At 48.1% G+C, this 18,255-nt stretch overlaps 1 protein-coding gene and 1 non-coding gene across 2 annotated transcripts in view; both read left to right on the top strand.

Moving 5' to 3' along the window:
- Nucleotides 1–1,101: 1,101 nt before the first annotated feature.
- Trnat-ugu lies at nucleotides 1,102–1,175 on the top strand. The gene has a single exon. It is a non-coding gene; the product is annotated as a tRNA-Thr (tRNA).
- Nucleotides 1,176–10,541: 9,366 nt separating this feature from the next.
- Nucleotides 10,542–18,255, top strand: part of LOC124597165 (xaa-Pro aminopeptidase 1-like) — a 114,853-nt gene continuing 107,139 nt past the window's right edge. The window contains exons 1-2 of the mRNA XM_047135920.1: nucleotides 10,542–10,548; nucleotides 11,540–11,715. Coding sequence (XP_046991876.1) covers nucleotides 10,542–10,548; nucleotides 11,540–11,715 — 183 coding nt within the window. The remainder of the gene's footprint in view (nucleotides 10,549–11,539; nucleotides 11,716–18,255) is intronic.

The following is an 18,255-nucleotide window of genomic DNA, read 5'->3' as shown; positions in this document are numbered from 1 at the left end:
GAAAGACAGTAGAGTTGCAGAACATGATAAGGTTCCGTAACTTGTCATTTTCCATACAATAGTGTCGAAAATATGTCATCAAGGAAGTTCTGAAACTGTATATACTCTATATACAGGGTGCCACAAAAAGGTACGGCCAAACTTTCAGCAAACATTCCTCACACACAAATAAAGAAAAGATGTTATGTGGACATGTGTCCGGAAACGCTTAATTTCCATGTTAGAGCTCATTTTAGTTTGTTCTTCCACCTAAGCTCCATGGAGCACGTTATCATGATTTCATACGGCATACTCTACCTGTGCTGCTAGAACATATGCCTTTACAAGTACGACACAACATGTGGTTCATGCACGATGGAGCTCCTGCACATTTCAGTCGAAGTGTTCGTACGCTTCTCAACAACAGATTCGGTGACCGATGGATTGATAGAGGCGGACCAATTCCATGGCCTCCACGCTCTCCTGACCTCAACCCTCTTGACTTTCATTTATGGGGGCATTTGAAAGCTCTTGTCTACGCAACCCCGGTACCAAATGTAGAGACTCTTCGTGCTGGTATTGTGGACGGCTGTGATACAATACGCCATTCTCCAGGGCTGCATCTGCGCATCAGGGATTCCATGCGACGGAGGCTGGATGCATGTATCCTCGCTAACGGAGGACATTTTGAACATTTCCTGTAACAAAGTGTTTGAAGTCACGCTGGTACGTTCTGTTGCTGTGTGTTTCCATTCCATGATTAATGTGATTTGAAGAGAAGTAATAAAATGAGCTCTACCATGGAAAGTAAGCGTTTCCGGACACATGTCCACATAACATATTTTCTTTCTTTGTGTGTGAGGAATGTTTCCTGAAAGTTTGGCCGTACCTTTTTGTAACACCCTGTATATAGTTAAGGCTCACCGGCCACTTGACCGTCTTCTTCTTCTGTGCGAATGCACAAACAGTGCCCGAACTCTTACGGGAATCGGCAACGCGCCGCGAGTAATGAGTATAATGGGTGGGGGCACTACGAATGTAGTGCGGGACAATACGTTGAGAATGTGGGTTTCGCGGGAGGCGTGCCAGAGATAAATCCCTGCAGTCGCACTATCCTCTGTGTCCTCGATGGCTCAGATGGATAGAGCGTCTGCCATGTAAGCAGGAGATCCCGGGTTCGAGTCCCGGTCGGGGCACACATTTTCACCTGTCCCCGTTGACGTATGTCAACGCCTGTAAGCAGCTAAGGGTGTTCATTTCATTCTAATTCAGTATATACTCGTTTGAAAGTATGTGTAAGGAAACCGGAATCACTCTTACACAATATCTTAACAGTTAATAGGGAATATGGTTACCCCTAGCTAATGCTCATGCTTTGCAGCTATGTGATAAATTTATTTTCCTTTTTATAAAGCGGCTTCACTACTGAGTACTTCAATCGCTCAGAAAACTGACCATTCCTAAAGGAAAAATTACAAATATGGCTAAATACAGGGCTAACATGTGTAGCATTGCACTTTAGTATTCTGCTAGACACTCCATCATAACCATGAGAGTCCTTAGTCTTCAGTGATTTAATTATTCACTCAATCTCCCTCTTGTCTGTATCACAGAGGAGTATTTCAGACATCAATCTCGGAAAGGCATTTGCCAAGAAAGTTACATGATTCCCTGTAGAAACTAAATTTTTATTTAATTCACCAGAAATGCTCAGAAAATGATTGTTAAATACTGTACATGTATCTGATTTACAAGTAACAGAAATATTTTTGCTGCGAACTGACTTTATATCGTCGACCTTGTGCTGCTGACCAGACACTTCCTTCACAACTGACCATATGGTTGTCATTTTATCCTGTGAATTAGCTATTCTATATGCATACCACATACTCTTTGCCTCCCTAATAACATTTTTAAGCACCTTACAAAACTGTTTGTAATCGGCTACTGTAGCTTGATTGTAACTACTTCTAACATTTTGATATAATTCCCGCTTTGTTCTACAAGATATCCTTATCCCACTAGACAGCCACCCGGGCTGCCTGTTACTGCTAGTGCCCCGTTTAGAGCTTTCTAATGGAAAGCAACTCTCAAAGAGCATGAGAATTGTGTTAAGGAAAGCATTCTATTTATCATCTATGTTATCGGCACTATAAACATCCTTCCACTCTTCTTCCTTGACAAGGTTTAAAAAACTCTCTATTGCTGTTGGATTAACTTTCCTACATAGTTTGTGATTAAATATGACATTTGTTTGAGTAAAAATGCCTTCTAGTGTTAAAATTCGTGCATCATGGTCTGAAAGAGCATTCACGCATTTACTAACACAATGCACCCATCTAGTAATGAAGAATGAATAAAAATATTGTCCATGGCTGTGCTACTGTTCCCCTGCACCCTAGTTGGAAAAAACACACTCTGCAACAGATCGTATGAATTTAGGAGATCTACCAACATCCTTTTTCTTGCGCTATCATACACAAAATTAATTTTCAAGTCACCACATATAACTAATTTCTGGGACTTCCTACAAAGTGAATCAAGAACCCTCTCTAGCTTAAGCAAAAACGCTCTGAAGTCGGAGTTAGGGGACCTATAAACAACAACAATTAGAAGTTTAGTTTCACTAAATTCAACTGCCCCCGCACAACATTCGAATATCTGTTCAGTACAGTCTTCCATAACTGCCTTCGCCTCTTTAGCAGTACGAGCCAAGTGGCTATCAGCATTAGCTCTCATGCCGTTGTACACCTTGAGCGTCGAATCTGATTTTACTTTTGCCATCGCGACGTCCAAGTTAGGGTGTTTTAAGATTTTGCCGACTGGATATGTTATCCTCATAATGTCACTCAGTGTAAACAGAGTGATGATAAACTGGCAACTAGAGAGAGCTCGAAAGAGAATATTGGCTTTGGCAGTCGTTGTTCTATCCCTCCAACACTGTATTTCTTTAAGAACTTTGCAAACTGTTCCAAGATCAGTTGCGAATTGATTAACAGCATCATGTCGCTCAACTCATTTGGTTCAAAATGGTTCAAATGGCTCTGAGCACTATGCGACTTAACTTCTTAGGTCATCAGTCGCCTAGAACTTAGAACTAATTAAATCTAACTAACCTAAGGACATCACACACATCCATGCCCGAGGCAGGATTCGAACCTGCGACCGTAGCGGTCACGCGGTTCCAGACTGAAGCGCCTTTAACCGCACGGCCACACCGGCCGGCTCAACTCATTTCGTTTGACAATGTGACTGCAGCGGGTGTTCTAGGCGACTCTTCAATGTTGCAAACCGCTTGCTAGGCGCTGTAAAGAACGATACTATTTCTTTAATAGCACCAGGTGAGCTTCTTACACACACTTGTAACTTTGCAGCTGCGAGAGACAACGAGGTTGAGCGAATGACTTCAGCACGATGATGCTTGCGCGCTGATAGCTTTCTTTTTTATTGTACCCACAGCTCCTTTCAATTCCGACATATTAACTGAGAAACCATCACAGCCTATACCCGCATAGATCTCCAGTGACAGAGAAAGTCTTTCCATTCTCCTTAGAATCCTAATACCTAATACTTCACCAGTAACGCTACGCTCTTCGTCTTGACTCTCTTGAGGGTCATTGTCAATGTTTCCACTACAATCATTATCTTTATGGATGTCAACGGAACCCAAAAATCTTTCGTGTAATTTGCCCTCACCATCAACATATCTTGTAGCTAAACTCAGTTGGGCGATGTGCGCTATGTCCTTAGTCTCTTCGAAGATCATGCTGTAATATCGAGAATCTTTGACTTCCTCCAGTGCTCTCGATAACATAACTGTTTCACTGCATGAAATACACTCCTGGAAATGGAAAAAAGAACACATTGAGACCGGTGTGTCAGACCCACCATACTTGCTCCGGACACTGCGAGAGGGCTGTACAAGCAATGATCACACGCACGGCACAGCGGACACACCAGGAACCGCGGTGTTGGCCGTCGAATGGCGCTAGCTGCGCAGCATTTGTGCACCGCCGCCGTCAGTGTCAGCCAGTTTGCCGTGGCATACGGAGCTCCATCGCAGTCTTTAACACTGGTAGCATGCCGCGACAGCGTGGACGTGAACCGTATGTGCAGTTGACGGACTTTGAGCGAGGGCGTATAGTGGGCATGCGGGAGGCCGGGTGGACGTACCGCCGAATTGCTCAACACGTGGAGCGTGAGGTCTCCACAGTACATCGATGATGTCGCCAGTGGTCGGCGGAAGGTGCACGTGCCCGTCGACCTGGGACCGGACCGCAGCGACGCACGGATGCACGCCAAGACCGTAGGATCCTACGCAGTGCCGTAGGGGACCGCACCGCCACTTCCCAGCAAATTAGGGACACTGTTGCTCCTGGGGTATCGGCGAGGACCATTCGCAACCGTCTCCATGAAGCTGGGCTACGGTCCCGCACACCGTTAGGCCGTCTTCCGCTCACGCCCCAACATCGTGCAGCCCGCCTCCAGTGGTGTCGCGACAGGCGTGAATGGAGGGACGAATGGAGACGTGTCGTCTTCAGCGATGAGAGTCGCTTCTGCCTTGGTGCCAATGATGGTCGTATGCGTGTTTGGCGCCGTGCAGGTGAGCGCCACAATCTGGACTGCATACGACCGAGGCACACAGGGCCAACACCCGGCATCATGGTGTGGGGAGCGATCTCCTACACTGGCCGTACACCACTGGTGATCGTCGAGGGGACACTGAATAGTGCACGGTACATCCAAACCGTCATCGAACCCATCGTTCTACCATTCCTAGACCGGCAAGGGAACTTGCTGTTCCAACAGGACAATGCACGTCCGCATGTATCCCGTGCCACCCAACGTGCTCTAGAAGGTGTAAGTCAACTACCCTGGCCAGCAAGATCTCCGGATCTGTCCCCCATTGAGCATGTTTGGGACTGGATGAAGATTCGTCTCACGCGGTCTGCACGTCCAGCACGAACGCTGGTCCAACTGAGGCGCCAGGTGGAAATGGCATGGCAAGTCGTTCCACAGGACTACATCCAGCATCTCTACGATCGTCTCCATGGGAGAATAGCAGCCTGCATTGCTGCGAAAGGTGGATATACGCTGTACTAGTGCCGACATTGTGCATGCTCTGTTGCCTGTGTCTATGTGCCTGTGGTTCTGTCAGTGTGATCATGTGATGTATCTGACCCCAGGAATGTGTCAATAAAGTTTCCCCTTCCTGGGACAATGAATTCACGGTGTTCTTATTTCAATTTCCAGGAGTGTAAGTTTGTTACACGTTGTTTTACTTACGTAAGTAGCGTTCGCTTTAGTGGTCTCAAGGTGATATTTTAGTTACAAGTCTCCGGCGTCAATTCTCAATCTTAGAAGAGCTCTAAAGTTTCCCTCGTTACCCATTATACTTTCACGATCATTTTCGTTTTCTAATAGACTCCCATTATGTCTATTCCCTCAGAGAAATATTTTGTCTTCCATGAAATATGATTGTTTTTATTATAGGTACAAGATGGTCTCTGTTTTCCCTAATGCTATCTATTCTCTGTCTTGACAATTGAATTATGACCTCAAGTTCGCGGTTGCCTCGTGTCGCCAAAAATAATGTTGCATCTGTTGACGCTTCAACGTGGTATTTGAGCTGAGAGTGGATCTCAAGGTCACCATCTTTACCAGTAAGTTTGGCAAACTTACTTAGTGGCTCAGTCACAAGTTACTTGGCCACAATGGATTTCTTTCCTCCAACCATTTTATTATTGACAAAAATTGAACAGTTAATGCAAAGAAGTCCCTTTTTATCTTGTGAGAAGACCAGCGATGGATATTGTTCAAAGTGATTATCGTGCACTTGCCTGTTTCCAGCCCGTCCCCTCTTGTGCTCGAAAGTGGGAAACATATAAGCGTTTTCAGGTTTCAAAAATGGTTCAGATGTCTCTGAGCACTATGGGACTTAACATCTGAGGTCACTAGTCCCCTAGAACTTAGAACTACTTAAACCTAACTAATCTAAGGACATCACACACATCCATACCCGAGGCAGGATTCGAACCTGCGACCGTAACGGTCGCGCGGTTCCAGACTGAAGCGCCTAGAACCGCTCGGCCACACCGGCCGGCTTTTCAGGTTTCCTTGGAGCCGTGAGAAGCTTGTGTATCATCACTAATATTTCCTGACGCTAATATATCCTAATAATGGGATTAAAGGAATCAGTCGATGAACTTTTTTATAGAAGTTTCGACGAAGTGCTGGGCTCTAACTGTACATCTGATGATGTTCTTGCGGCTGAATGGCGACCGGAATCTTCAAATTTTTCCACTTTTCTTCTTCTTATTACATAACGATCCATCTCTTAATATTGTTACAATGTAGGTAAATTAGATGCCAATTATTCTCGAATAAACACTTTATTCGCACTGATAAATGCAACACTAGTACACTTAGCAGTAAAACACACACGGTCACACTCCGCGTATTTCTAATATCACTAAGCACAACACTGAGTGAAGTCTGCGGTAAGAACCAATAATCGCAGTTTCTCAGTTTTTATCACTTCCAAGTTACCGCGACGATTGTAGCTTTCAAACTGACTACCTGGCAGCGACTCTGCTTCCCTTACATATGTGGCTCGGTTGTTTCGAGGACATTCACTGCCAGAATGTTCGCTTCCAGACTTTTAAGGAGTGTTAACAAATATCTACTGTGAAAGCGACAAGCCAAGATGTATCATACGGCAAAGATGACGTCATCTGGCAATTTCTGCATGTGTGGAACTTTAATTGTCGATTCCGTTCCTTCCTAGTGCATTCGATGGAGGGTCTATATAGTAACAATGCGTTTTTAGGAATCTTCTCGAAAGTCATAATTACCGGAGATATATGCACCAACAGTTTCCCATCCCCAACTCGAATTACGAGTTAGGTATGGGAAATTATTGTGACGTTATTAGCAAAAATATTGTTACGAGTCTCGTAACAATAGTTTTACTGAGAAATTATTATGAATTACTATTATTAATACTTCACCAACAACTGACCACTCTGAAACTTCCTGGCAGATGAAAACTGTGTGCCGGACCGAGACTCGAACTCGGGACCTTTTCCTTTCGCGTGTAAGTGCTCTACCATCTGAGCTACCCAAGCACGGCTCACGCCTCGTCCTCACAGCTTTACTTCTGCCAGATCCTCGTCTCCTACCTTCCAAACTTTACAGAAGCTCTCCTGCGAACCTTGCAGAACTAGCACTCCTGAAAGAAAGGATATAGCGGAGACATGGCTTAGCCACAGCCTGGGGGATGTTTCCAGAATGAGATTTTAACTCTGCAGCGGAGTGTGCGCTGATATGAAACTTCCTGGCAGATTAAAACTGTGTGCCGGACCGAGACTGGAACTCGGGACCTTTGCCTTTCGCTTGCACGTGCTCTACCCGAGTTCGAGTGGGGGGGGGGGGGGGGGGTTTGCCCCGCGTGCTCCCCATATGTATCCGCTACTGTCCACAAGGTTATCTACACTCATGCTCATAAATTAAGGATAATGCTGATACATGGTGAAACAACGCTCTGGTGGGCGGTTTGCGGGTTTAAATCACCTCGGGGTATGACCATGCGGTGCATTTGACGTGCGGTCGTCGCACGGTGGCGCTGGCAGCAATCCACATACGCAGAGGTGTGTTGGTGCATGTCAGAGTACGGTGCAGCGAGTAAGTGTGCAGATGTTTTGAGACGTGCTAATGGTGACTCTGTGTTGAAAATGACTCAAAGAACACATATTGATTATAAGGGGAAGAATATTAGGGCGACTGGAGGCTTGTCAAACACAGCAGGTCGTACCACGGGCCCTCCGCGTGCCACAAAGTGTGATCTTAAGATTATGGTAACGATTCCAGCAGACAGGAAACGTGTCCAGGCGCTACAGTACGGGACTTCCACAGTGTACAACACCACAAGAAGACCGATATCTCACCATCAGTGCCCGCTGACGGCCACCGAGTGCTGCAGGTAGCCTTGCTCGAGACCTTACCACAGCCACTGGAACAGTTGTCTCCAGACACACAGTCTGCAGACGACTGAACAGACATGGTTTATTCATCCAGAGACCTGCAAGGTGCATTCCACTGACCCCTGGTTACAGGAGAGCCCGTAAAGCCTGGTGTCAAGAACACAGTACATGGTCAGGAACAGTGGTCCCAGTTTATGTTCACGGACGAGTCCAGGTATAGTCTGAACAGTGATTCTCGCCGGATTTTAGTCTGGCGTGAACCAGGAACCAGATACCATCCTCTTAATGTCCTTGAAAGGGACCTGTATGGAGGTCGTGGTTTGATGGTGTGGGATGGGATTATGATTAGTGCACGTACGCCCCTGCATGTCTTTGACAGAGGAACTGTAACAGGTCTGGCGTATCTGGACGTCATTTTGCACCAGTATGTCCGCATTTTCAGGGGTGCAGTGGGTCCCACATTCCTCCTGATAGATGATAACGCACGGCCCCACCGAGCTGCCACCGTGGAGGAGTACCTTGAAACAGAAGATATCAGGCGAATGGAGTGGCCTGCCTGTTCTCCAGACCTAAACCCCATCGATCACGTCTGGGATGCTCTTGGTCGACGTATCGCTGCATGTCTTCAAACCTCTTGGACACTAAAGGAGCTCCGACAGGCACTGGTGCAAGAACGGGAGGCTATACCCCAGCACCTGCTCGACCACCTGCTCCACAGTATGCCAACCCGTTGTGCGGCCTGTGTACGTGTGCATGGTGATCATATTCCACACTGATGTCGGGATACATGCGCAGGAAACAGTGCAGTTTTGTAGCACATGTGTTTCGGGACGGTTTTCTCAACGTATCACCAATACCGTGGACTTACAGATGTGTGTCGCGTGTGTTCCCTATGTGCCTATGCTATTAGCGCCAGTTTTGTGTAGTGCCACGTTGTGCCAGACCAGTTATAAGAGTCGAGGGGTACGAAAGGGAAGCAGTGGTTGGGAAGGGAGTGAGACAGGGTTGTAGCCTATCCCCGATGTTATTCAATCTGTATATTGAGCAAGCAGTAAAGGAAGCAAAAGAAAAGTTCGGAGTAGGTATTAAAATCCACGGAGAAGAAATAAAAAATTTGAGGTTCGCCGTTGACATTGTAATTCTGTCAGAGACATCAAAGGACTTGGAAGAGCAGCTGAACGGAATGGACAGTGTCTTGAAAGGAGGGTATAAGATGAACATCAACAAAAGCAAAACGAGGATAATGGAATGTAGTCGAATTAAATCGGGTGATGCTGAGGGAGTTAGATTAGAAAATGAGACACTTAAAGTAGTAAAGGAGTTTTGCTAATTGGGGAGCAAAATAACTGATGAGGTCGAAGTAGAGAGGATATAAAATGTAGACTGGCAATGGCAAGGAAAGCGTTTCTGCAGAAGAAAAATTTGTTAACATCGAGTATAGATTTAAATGTCAGGAAGTCGTTTCTGAAAGTATTTGTATGGAGTATAGCCATGTATGGAAGTGAAACGTGGACAATAAATAGTTTAGACAAGAAGAGAATAGAAGCTTTCGAAATATGGTGCTACAGAAGAATGCGAAGATTAGATGGGTAGATCACATAACTAATGAGGACGTATTGAATAGAATTGGGGAGAACAGGAGTTTGTGGCACAACTTCACTAGAAGAAGGGATCGGTTGGTAGGACATGTTCTGAGACATCGAGGGATCACCAATTTGTTATTGGAGGGCAGCGTGGAGGGTAAAAATCGTAGAGGGAGACCAAGAGATGAATACACTAAGCAGATTCAGAAGGATGTAGGCTGCAGTAGGTATTGGGAGATGAAGAAGCTTGCACAGGATAGAGTAGCATGGAGAGCTGCATCAAACCAGTCTCAGGATTGAAGACCACAACAACAACACACGTTATGTGGCATCACATTCTGCAATTATCTTTAATTTATGAGCACGAGTCTTCAAATGGTTCAAATGGCTCTGAGAACTATGGGACGTAACATCTGAGGTCATCAGTCCGGTAGAACTTAGAACTACTTAAACCTAACGAACCTAAGGATATGACACACCTCCATGCCCGAGGCAGGATTCGAACCTGCGACCGTATCGGTCGCGTTGTTCCAGACTGAAGCCCCTAGAACCGCTCGGCCACACCGGGCGGCTGTGCATGAAATGTGCGTGCCTGTGACCTGGCGCAGCCTAGAGAGCCTGTATAGGGAGAGAGTGGCCATAGGTGAAGTTGCTCGTGATTGGTTGATTAGCTTTGGCGCCATTTTTCTGCTAAACGTCTCTCGCGCTTCCTATGTTCACCGTGCTTTTGAATGGAATTGAAGCTCAGAGGACTTTTGGAAACGATTAAAAGGTATTTGAATTATTGAGAGACTTGTTATGCGTTGCGCATGCATATTGGATTTAGTTGTATATCGTTTTTAGTACGTAATCAGCGTTTGCGATCTTTAATACGAGTTGAAATAATGAAGCGTTCTGTGATGAAGTCGGTGGGCCTACATGTTTGAAGTAAATACGTTAGTAATTGTGCAGTATTGTTTTTGACATCTGTAATTCGTTCTGCAGACGTTCGTAAACGATGCCAGGTTGTGCTGCATTTGATTGTTCCAACAGAGGCGAAGGTGGATTTCGCAGTCTTTTTAAATGTTTTTAGTCACGCAAAACAGGTAGGCCTATCACAATTTACTGCATTTTTAAGCTGTTATTTCTTTAACAGTTCGTGCATACTGGTAGCATCACAAGCTTTTCTGAAGCCAATATCTGGCAGTCCTTGCTGGAAACGGAAAGTTCCTGTAATTGTTGTGCCATGCTCATTCGACTCTATAGCGTCAAACTTTATTTCGTTCCGAATCAGAACACTAGGCATTGTTTTGGTTTCAGTATTATTGCCTGACTGTTGACGCAGGCAAGTTGTAAGCACGTTTTCCGCAGTTGTTGTGGTTGCTCAAACATTATTCGTAGTAAATAATTGTAGGTACTCTTGAAGACAGTTTTTAATAGGCCTACTTACTGTGGGGTAGAAGCGATACGGTAGTTTTCTTGTTATATTCGGTCGTTATTACAGTAGCCTACATTTAACATTACCTGATTTTTGTAATCTTTTTCGTTTGTTGTCTACGAGAGGTATTCAGTAAAAGAAAGTCGTAAGCAGTTGTTTATTTGTGACATGCGAAAAGTTTGAAGACGTGACAAGAAGTACTAATACGTCTCACACTTTTTGCATGTCACAAGTAAACAACTGCTTACGACTTTCATTCATCTGTATGAAATTTTCCTGTGCTGTACATAGTAGGGTACTATGAGTATATTATAGCTGTAAAGAAAGGCATTTAACAAATGATTTCGCCATATGGCCTTGTGCTTTTGATTCGGTGAGTGTGTACTCCACTACTGGCCATTCAAAAGTCCCGCCCGCAGTTTGGCAGAAAAATGGCCGCCGTATCGCCCGGTTGGCCACTCTCTCCCTATACAGGCTCTGTAGCGCAGCCGTGTAGTCGGTGCGCACGGTTGGGACGCGGCTGACGAGCGAACTGCGTCCGTTGCCCGCAGGTGCGTGTTGCGGGTTGCGGCCGGCAGGGGCTGTTGCGGCGCCCGACTGGGTGCGGCGGCGGGCGTGCCCCGCGACGGCGGAGGACCCGCAGCCGGCCGCCAGGGTGGGCACCGAGGCGCGCGTGCGCAGGCTGCGCAGCCTCATGCGGGACCCCAGGCATCTGCTCGACGCCTACCTCGTCACCTCGTCCGACCAGCACCAGGTGGGTGAAGGGCAGCGGACCAGCGCGCGGCCGGCGGACCACCGCCTCTGGCGCCTCACAAGGGAACCTCCCCATCGCACCCCCCTCAGATTTAGTTACAAGTTGGCACAGTGGATAGGCCTTGAAAAACTGAACACAGATCAATCGAGAAAACAGGAAGAAGTTGTATGGAACTATGAAAAAAATAAGCAAAATATACAAACTGAGTAGTCCATGCGCAACGTAGACAACATTTAGGATAATGTGAGCTCAGGAGCGTCGTGGTTCCGTGGTTAGCGTGAGCAGCTGCGGAACGAGAGGTTGCTTCTCACCAAACATCTGTCACGCTCGCAGCCAAAACAGTGTCAAAAGTATGCACAGTAGTACTACCAGTTTGTTTTATTTTAATTAACTTTTCTTCCATTATTTGTACTATACTGACTAGGAACAAGCATTACTTAGTGGAAAGTGCCAACTACTCATTTTTATTATTATATATTTTTTAAATGATTTCCTTTACTTTGTGCCTATAAAATTCTATTGATTACTCACACTCTCCTTTCTGCTTCTCTTATGTAATATGACAAAATTTTCTCTCTTCTTCAATTTAGGTATATTCTGTAGCATATGTAAAAAAGTTTCTTCCACTTCTGCTCCACCTATCATGGTGACGTTTCCCTCATACTGTCCCACTAAACAGTGTAACTAGAGGAAGAGATCAAACCAGAATACACAATGTGCCTGTGGCATCACAAGTGCATCATATACAGAAACATAAACTCAAAATCAATGCATCGATGCCAAATATAAACTGTTATGCCTGACCTACAATGTCTACCCCCTCAAAAAAAAAAAAAAAGACGACAAATGGCTATGTAAAAGGGTTTAAGGAACAACAATAAGAGAAAAACGAAAAAGGAAAATATAAAAACGAAAACATATAAAATGACAGTAATATTAACCAACACTAGGAATATAATACGTTAATAGAATAAACTGTCTTTTTTTTAAATGTATCGTTGTTAATATATTTAAATAAATATATATGGTTACACAAAATAAAGGTTCAAGTCCTCCCTCGAGCGAAAAATTTAATTTTTTATTTTCAGACAATTATCAGAGTTGAGGCACCCACACATAATCAACTTCGCTCTCCAAAATTCCAGGACATGTTCAGATTTGCTTGGACATATACAGGATTTGACGGTCTACACACGGAAAAATTTGAAAAAGTTAAAAAAACATGTTTTGACAGAGCACAGAGAAAACTGTGCGATTGTGCAACTGTTGCATTCATTTGTTGCAGTTTATGTGACACACTTATGTTTTCATCACTTTTTTGGGAGTGATTATCACATCCACAAGAAAACCTAAATCGGGCAAGGTAGCAGAATCTTTTTACCCATTGGTTGGTTTGTTTGGGGGATGAAAGCGACCAGACTGCCATGGTCATAGGTCCCTTTTTCCAAAGACAAAGAACACCCACAGAGAATAAAATCAAAGAACAGAAGAGATCACAGACGATACAGAACAAGAGATACTGAGACAAAGACAAGAAAAAACAAACTAAAACCACACAGAGTGTGACGGTGGTTGGCCGACCATAGACATAAAAAAGGAAAGGCCAACCACTTAGAAACACATTAAAAAATCAGTGTAAAACCATAGGCCAAAGGCCAGAATCAACACAAAACGATAAAATAAAACAGAAACACTCAGAGTAAATGATAAAATCCCCCTGCCCGAATAAAACGTAAAACTAAGTCAGCCATAGTGGAGTCATCTGTTAAAAGGGCAGGGAGCGCAGCAGGCAGCGCAAATGTCTGCCTGACCACAGCTAAAAGGGGGCAGGCCAGCAAAATGTGGGCCACTGTCAAAGCTGCCCCACAGCGACATAGAGGAGGGTCCTCCCGGCGCAGTAAATAACTGTGTGTCAGCCGGGAGTGGCCAATGCGGAGCCGGCAAAGAACTACTGAGTCCCTGCGAGTGGCTCGCAGGGATGACCGCCACACAGCCGTCGTCTCCTTGACAGCACGGAGCTTATTGCGCATTGGCAGTTCGCGCCATTCATCGTCCCATAGCGCCAAGATTTTGCGGCGGAAGACTGCCCGCAAATCAGTCTCTGGGAGGCCAACGTCCAGAGATGGCTTACTGGTGGCCTCTTTCGCCAGGCGGTCAACATGTTCGTTACCCGGGATACCGACATGACCGGGGGTCCACACAAAGACCACAGAGCGGCCGCAACAGGCGAGAGTATGCAGAGACTCGTGGATAGCCATCACCAAACGAGAACGAGGGAAACACTGGTCGAGAGCTCGTAAACCGCTCAGGGAATCGCTACAGATAACGAAGGACTCACCTGAGCAGGAGCGGATATACTCGAGGGCACGAAAGATGGCGACCAGTTCAGCAGTGTAAACGCTGCAGCCATCCGGCAAGGAACGTTGTTCGGAAAGGTCCCCTAGAGTGAGCGCATATCCGACACGACCAGCAACCATCGAACCGTCAGTGTAAACAACACCAGAGCCCTGATACGTGGCCAGGATGGAATAAAAGCGGCGGCGGAAGGCCTCTGGAGGGACTGAGTCCTTAGGGCCCTGTGCCAAGTCGAGCCGAAGGCTAGGGCGACGAACACACCATGGGGGTGTATGCAAAGTAGCCCGGAAAGGAGGTGGAACAGTGAAACCCTGGAGCCCAGAGAGAAGCTCTTTGACGCGGACCGCTATTGTACAACCAGACCGGGGCCGACGTTCTGGCAGACGGACGACCGACCGCGGGAACAGGAGGCGATAGTTGGGATGCCCGGGCGAGCTTAGAACATGGGCAGCATAAGCGGCCAGCAAACGTTGGCGTCGGAACCGCAGTGGAGGTACACCTGCCTCCACTAGTACGCTGTCCACAGGGCTGGTGCGGAAAGCACCAGTGGCAAGGCGTATCCCGCTGTGGAGAATCGGGTCCAGCACCCGTAACGCAGATGGGGATGCTGAGCCATAAGCCAGGCTCCCATAATCCAGACGGGACTGGATTAACGCCTGGTAGAGCCGCAACAGTGTAGAGCGGTCGGCGCCCCAGCGGGTGTTGCTCAAGCATCTCAGAGCGTGTAGATGCCGCCAACACGTCTGTTTCAGCTGCCGAATATGAGGCAGCCAAGTCAACCGGGCATCGAAAACCACCCCCAAAAACCTGTGGGTCTCCACCACAGCAAGGAGTTCGTCGGCAAGATAAAGCCGCGGCTCAGGATGGACTGTTCGGCGCCGGCAGAAATGCATAACGCAGGTCTTGGCTGCCGAAAACTGAAACCCATGCGCTACAGCCCAAGACTGCGCCTTACGGATAGCGCCCTGTAGCTGACGTTCAACAGCTGCAATGCCAGTAGAGCTGTAATAAAGGCAGAAGTCGTCAGCATACAGGGAAGCGGAGACAGAATTTCCCACGGCCGCAGCAAGCCCGTTAATGGCTATTAAAAACAGACAGACACTTAAAACAGAGCCCTGTGGCACACCGTTCTCCTGGACGTGGGAGGAACTATACGAGGCCGCGACTTGCACGCGGAAGGTACGACACGACAGAAAATTGCGGATAAAAATCGGCAGAGGACCCCGAAGACCCCATCCATGAAGCGTAGAAAGAATGTGATGACGCCATGTCGTATCGTACGCCTTCCGCATGTCGAAAAAGACAGCGACCAGGTGCTGACGGCGGGCAAAAGCAGTACGGATGGCCGACTCCAGACTCACCAGATTTTCGGTGGCGGAGCGGCCTTTACGGAACCCACCCTGAGATGGAGCCAGAAGGCCCCGAGACTCCAGTACCCAATGCAAGCGCCGGCTCACCATCCGTTCAAGCAACTTACAAAGAACGTTGGTGAGGCTAATGGGACGGTAGCTGTCCACCTCCAGAGGGGTCTTCCCAGGTTTCAAAACGGGGATGACAATGCCTTCCCGCCATTGCGACGGAAACTCCCCCTCGACCCAAAGACGGTTGTAAAGATCGAGAAGGCGCCGCTGGCAGTCCACTGAAAGGTGTTTCAGCATCTGACAGTGGATGCCATCTGGCCCAGGAGCGGTATCAGGGCAAGCAGCGAGGGCACTGCGAAATTCCCACTCACTAAATGGAGCATTGTAAGATTCTGGGTGGTTGGTGCGAAACGAAAGGCTCCGACGTTCCATCCGCTCTTTAATGGAGCGGAAGGCCTGGGGGTAATTCGCAGAAGCGGAACTCATAGCAAAATGCTCTGCTAAGCGATTTGCAATGACGTCGGAGTCGGTACAAACGGCTCCATTCAGTGAGAGCGCAGGGACGCTGGCAGGGGTCCGATAGCCGTAGACGCGTCGAATCTTGGCCCAGACCTGCGAGGGAGTGACATGGAGGCCAATGGTGGACACATACCGCTCCCAGCACTCCTTCTTGCCTTGGCGGATAAGGAGGCGGGCCCGCGCACGCAGCCGTTTGAAGGCGATAAGGTGGGCTAAGGAGGGATGTCGCTTGTGACGCTGGAGTGCCCGCCGTCGATCTTTAATCGCTGCAGCGATCTCAGGCGACCACCAAGGCACAGCCTTCCGCCGAGCGGACCCAGAAGAACGGGGAATGGCAGATTCGGCGGCAGCAACGATGCCGGTGGTGACAGATTGAACCACCGCATCAATGTCATCAGTAGAGAGAGGCTCAAAAGCGGCAGTGGAGGAGAACAAATCCCAGTCAGCCTTATTCATAGCCCATCTGCTAGGGCGCCCAGAAGAGTGACGCTGCGGTAGTGACAAAAAGAGCGGAAAGTGGTCACTACCACACAGGTCGTCATGCACACTCCATTGGACAGACGGTAAGAGACTAGGGCTACAGATGGAAAGGTCAATGGCGGAGTAGGTGCCATGCGCCACACTGAAGTGTGTGAAGGCGCCATCATTTAACAGCGAGAGATCGAGCTGCGACAACAAATGTTCAACGATGGCGCCTCGACCTGTGGCCACTGACCCACCCCACAGAGGGTTATGGGCGTTGAAGTCGCCCAATAGCAAGAAAGGCGGCGGCAATTGGGCGACCAGTGCAGCCAGGACATGCTGCGAGACATCACCATCCGGTGGAATGTAAAGACTGCAGACGGTAATAGCCTGTGGCGTCCATACGCGTACAGCGACAGCCTCTAAAGGCGTCTGGAGAGGGACAGACTCGCTGTGCAGAGTGTGAAGGACATATATGCAGACGCCACCAGACACCCTTTCATAAGCTGCTCGGTTCTTGTAATAACCCCGATAGCCACGGAGGGCGGGGGTTCGCATCGCTGGAAACCAAGTTTCCTGGAGAGCAATGCAGAAGAAAGGGCGAAGGCTGAGAAGTTGGCGGAGCTCAGCTAAATGGTGGAAAAAACCGCCGCAGTTCCACTGGAGGATGGTATTGTCCATGGCTGAGAAAGGCGTGAAAGGACTGGGAAGGCAATTTACGCCGCTTGTTCACTCACCGCCACCGATTCAGTACCCGTACGAGAGGCATCCATGGCGTCTGAGGGACCAGCGAGATCAAGGTCCTCAGCGGACGCTAGAATCTCGACTTCATCCTCAGACGCAGAGCGCGAAAGGTGCGATGGGGTTGGTGCCACCGCAAGTTCTTTGGCCTTAGAGGACTTTCTCTTGGACTTCTCTCGCTGAATCTTGGGTTTCACCGGCTGGGAAGGCTTCACCGATTCAGTCTCCGGGACAGAGGAGGATCGTGAAGCCCGACGCCCGGCCGCTGGTGAGGACTTATGCCACTGGTGGCCATCATCCTTCCCGCTGGTGGAACCCTGGGAAGGGAGGGTCCCAAGGGAACCCTTACGGGCGAGAGTAGTCGAAGAAGTTAGACGCTTCTCCGGCTGAGAAGCGGGGACGGGCGTCCCCGACGGGTGGGAGGAGGGTGCTCCTGAGGTAGGTGGTGCAGGAGCAACCTGTTGGGTAGAGCCCCCCACGGGCAAGGGGGCAGGAGGAGTCTTACTGCTTATCGAGCTGGCTGGAAGTCTCGAAACTGATGGAGCTAGCACAGTTGTTGTAGCAGCTGCATAAGACGATGTCATTCTCACAGGATGGAGTCTGTCATATTTCCGTTTGGCCTCAGTATAGGTCAGCCGGTCCAGGGTCTTATATTCCATGATTTTGCGCTCTTTCTGAAAGACTTTGCAGTCTGGCGAGCAAGGTGAATGGTGCTCCCCGCAGTTGACGCAGATGGGAGGCGGGGCACATGGAGTATCGGGATGAGATGGGCGTCCGCAATCGCGACATGTGAGGCTGGAAGTGCAGCGGGAAGACATATGGCCGAACTTCCAGCACTTGAAGCACCGCATCGGGGGAGGGATATAGGGCTTGACGTCACATCGGTAGACCATCACCTTGACCTTTTCCGGTAACGTATCACCCTCAAAGGCCAAGATGAAGGCACCGGTAGCAACCTGATTGTCCCTCGGACCCCGATGAACGCGCCGGACGAAATGAACACCTCTACGTTCTAAGTTGGCGCGCAGCTCGTCATCAGACTGCAAAAGGAGATCCCTATGGAAAATAACACCCTGGACCATATTTAAACTCTTATGTGGTG

Source organism: Schistocerca americana, chromosome 1 (assembly GCF_021461395.2).
Source record: "Schistocerca americana isolate TAMUIC-IGC-003095 chromosome 1, iqSchAmer2.1, whole genome shotgun sequence".
Classification (NCBI taxonomy): domain Eukaryota; kingdom Metazoa; phylum Arthropoda; class Insecta; order Orthoptera; family Acrididae; genus Schistocerca; species Schistocerca americana.
This window is presented reverse-complemented; position numbering and strand designations above follow the sequence as displayed.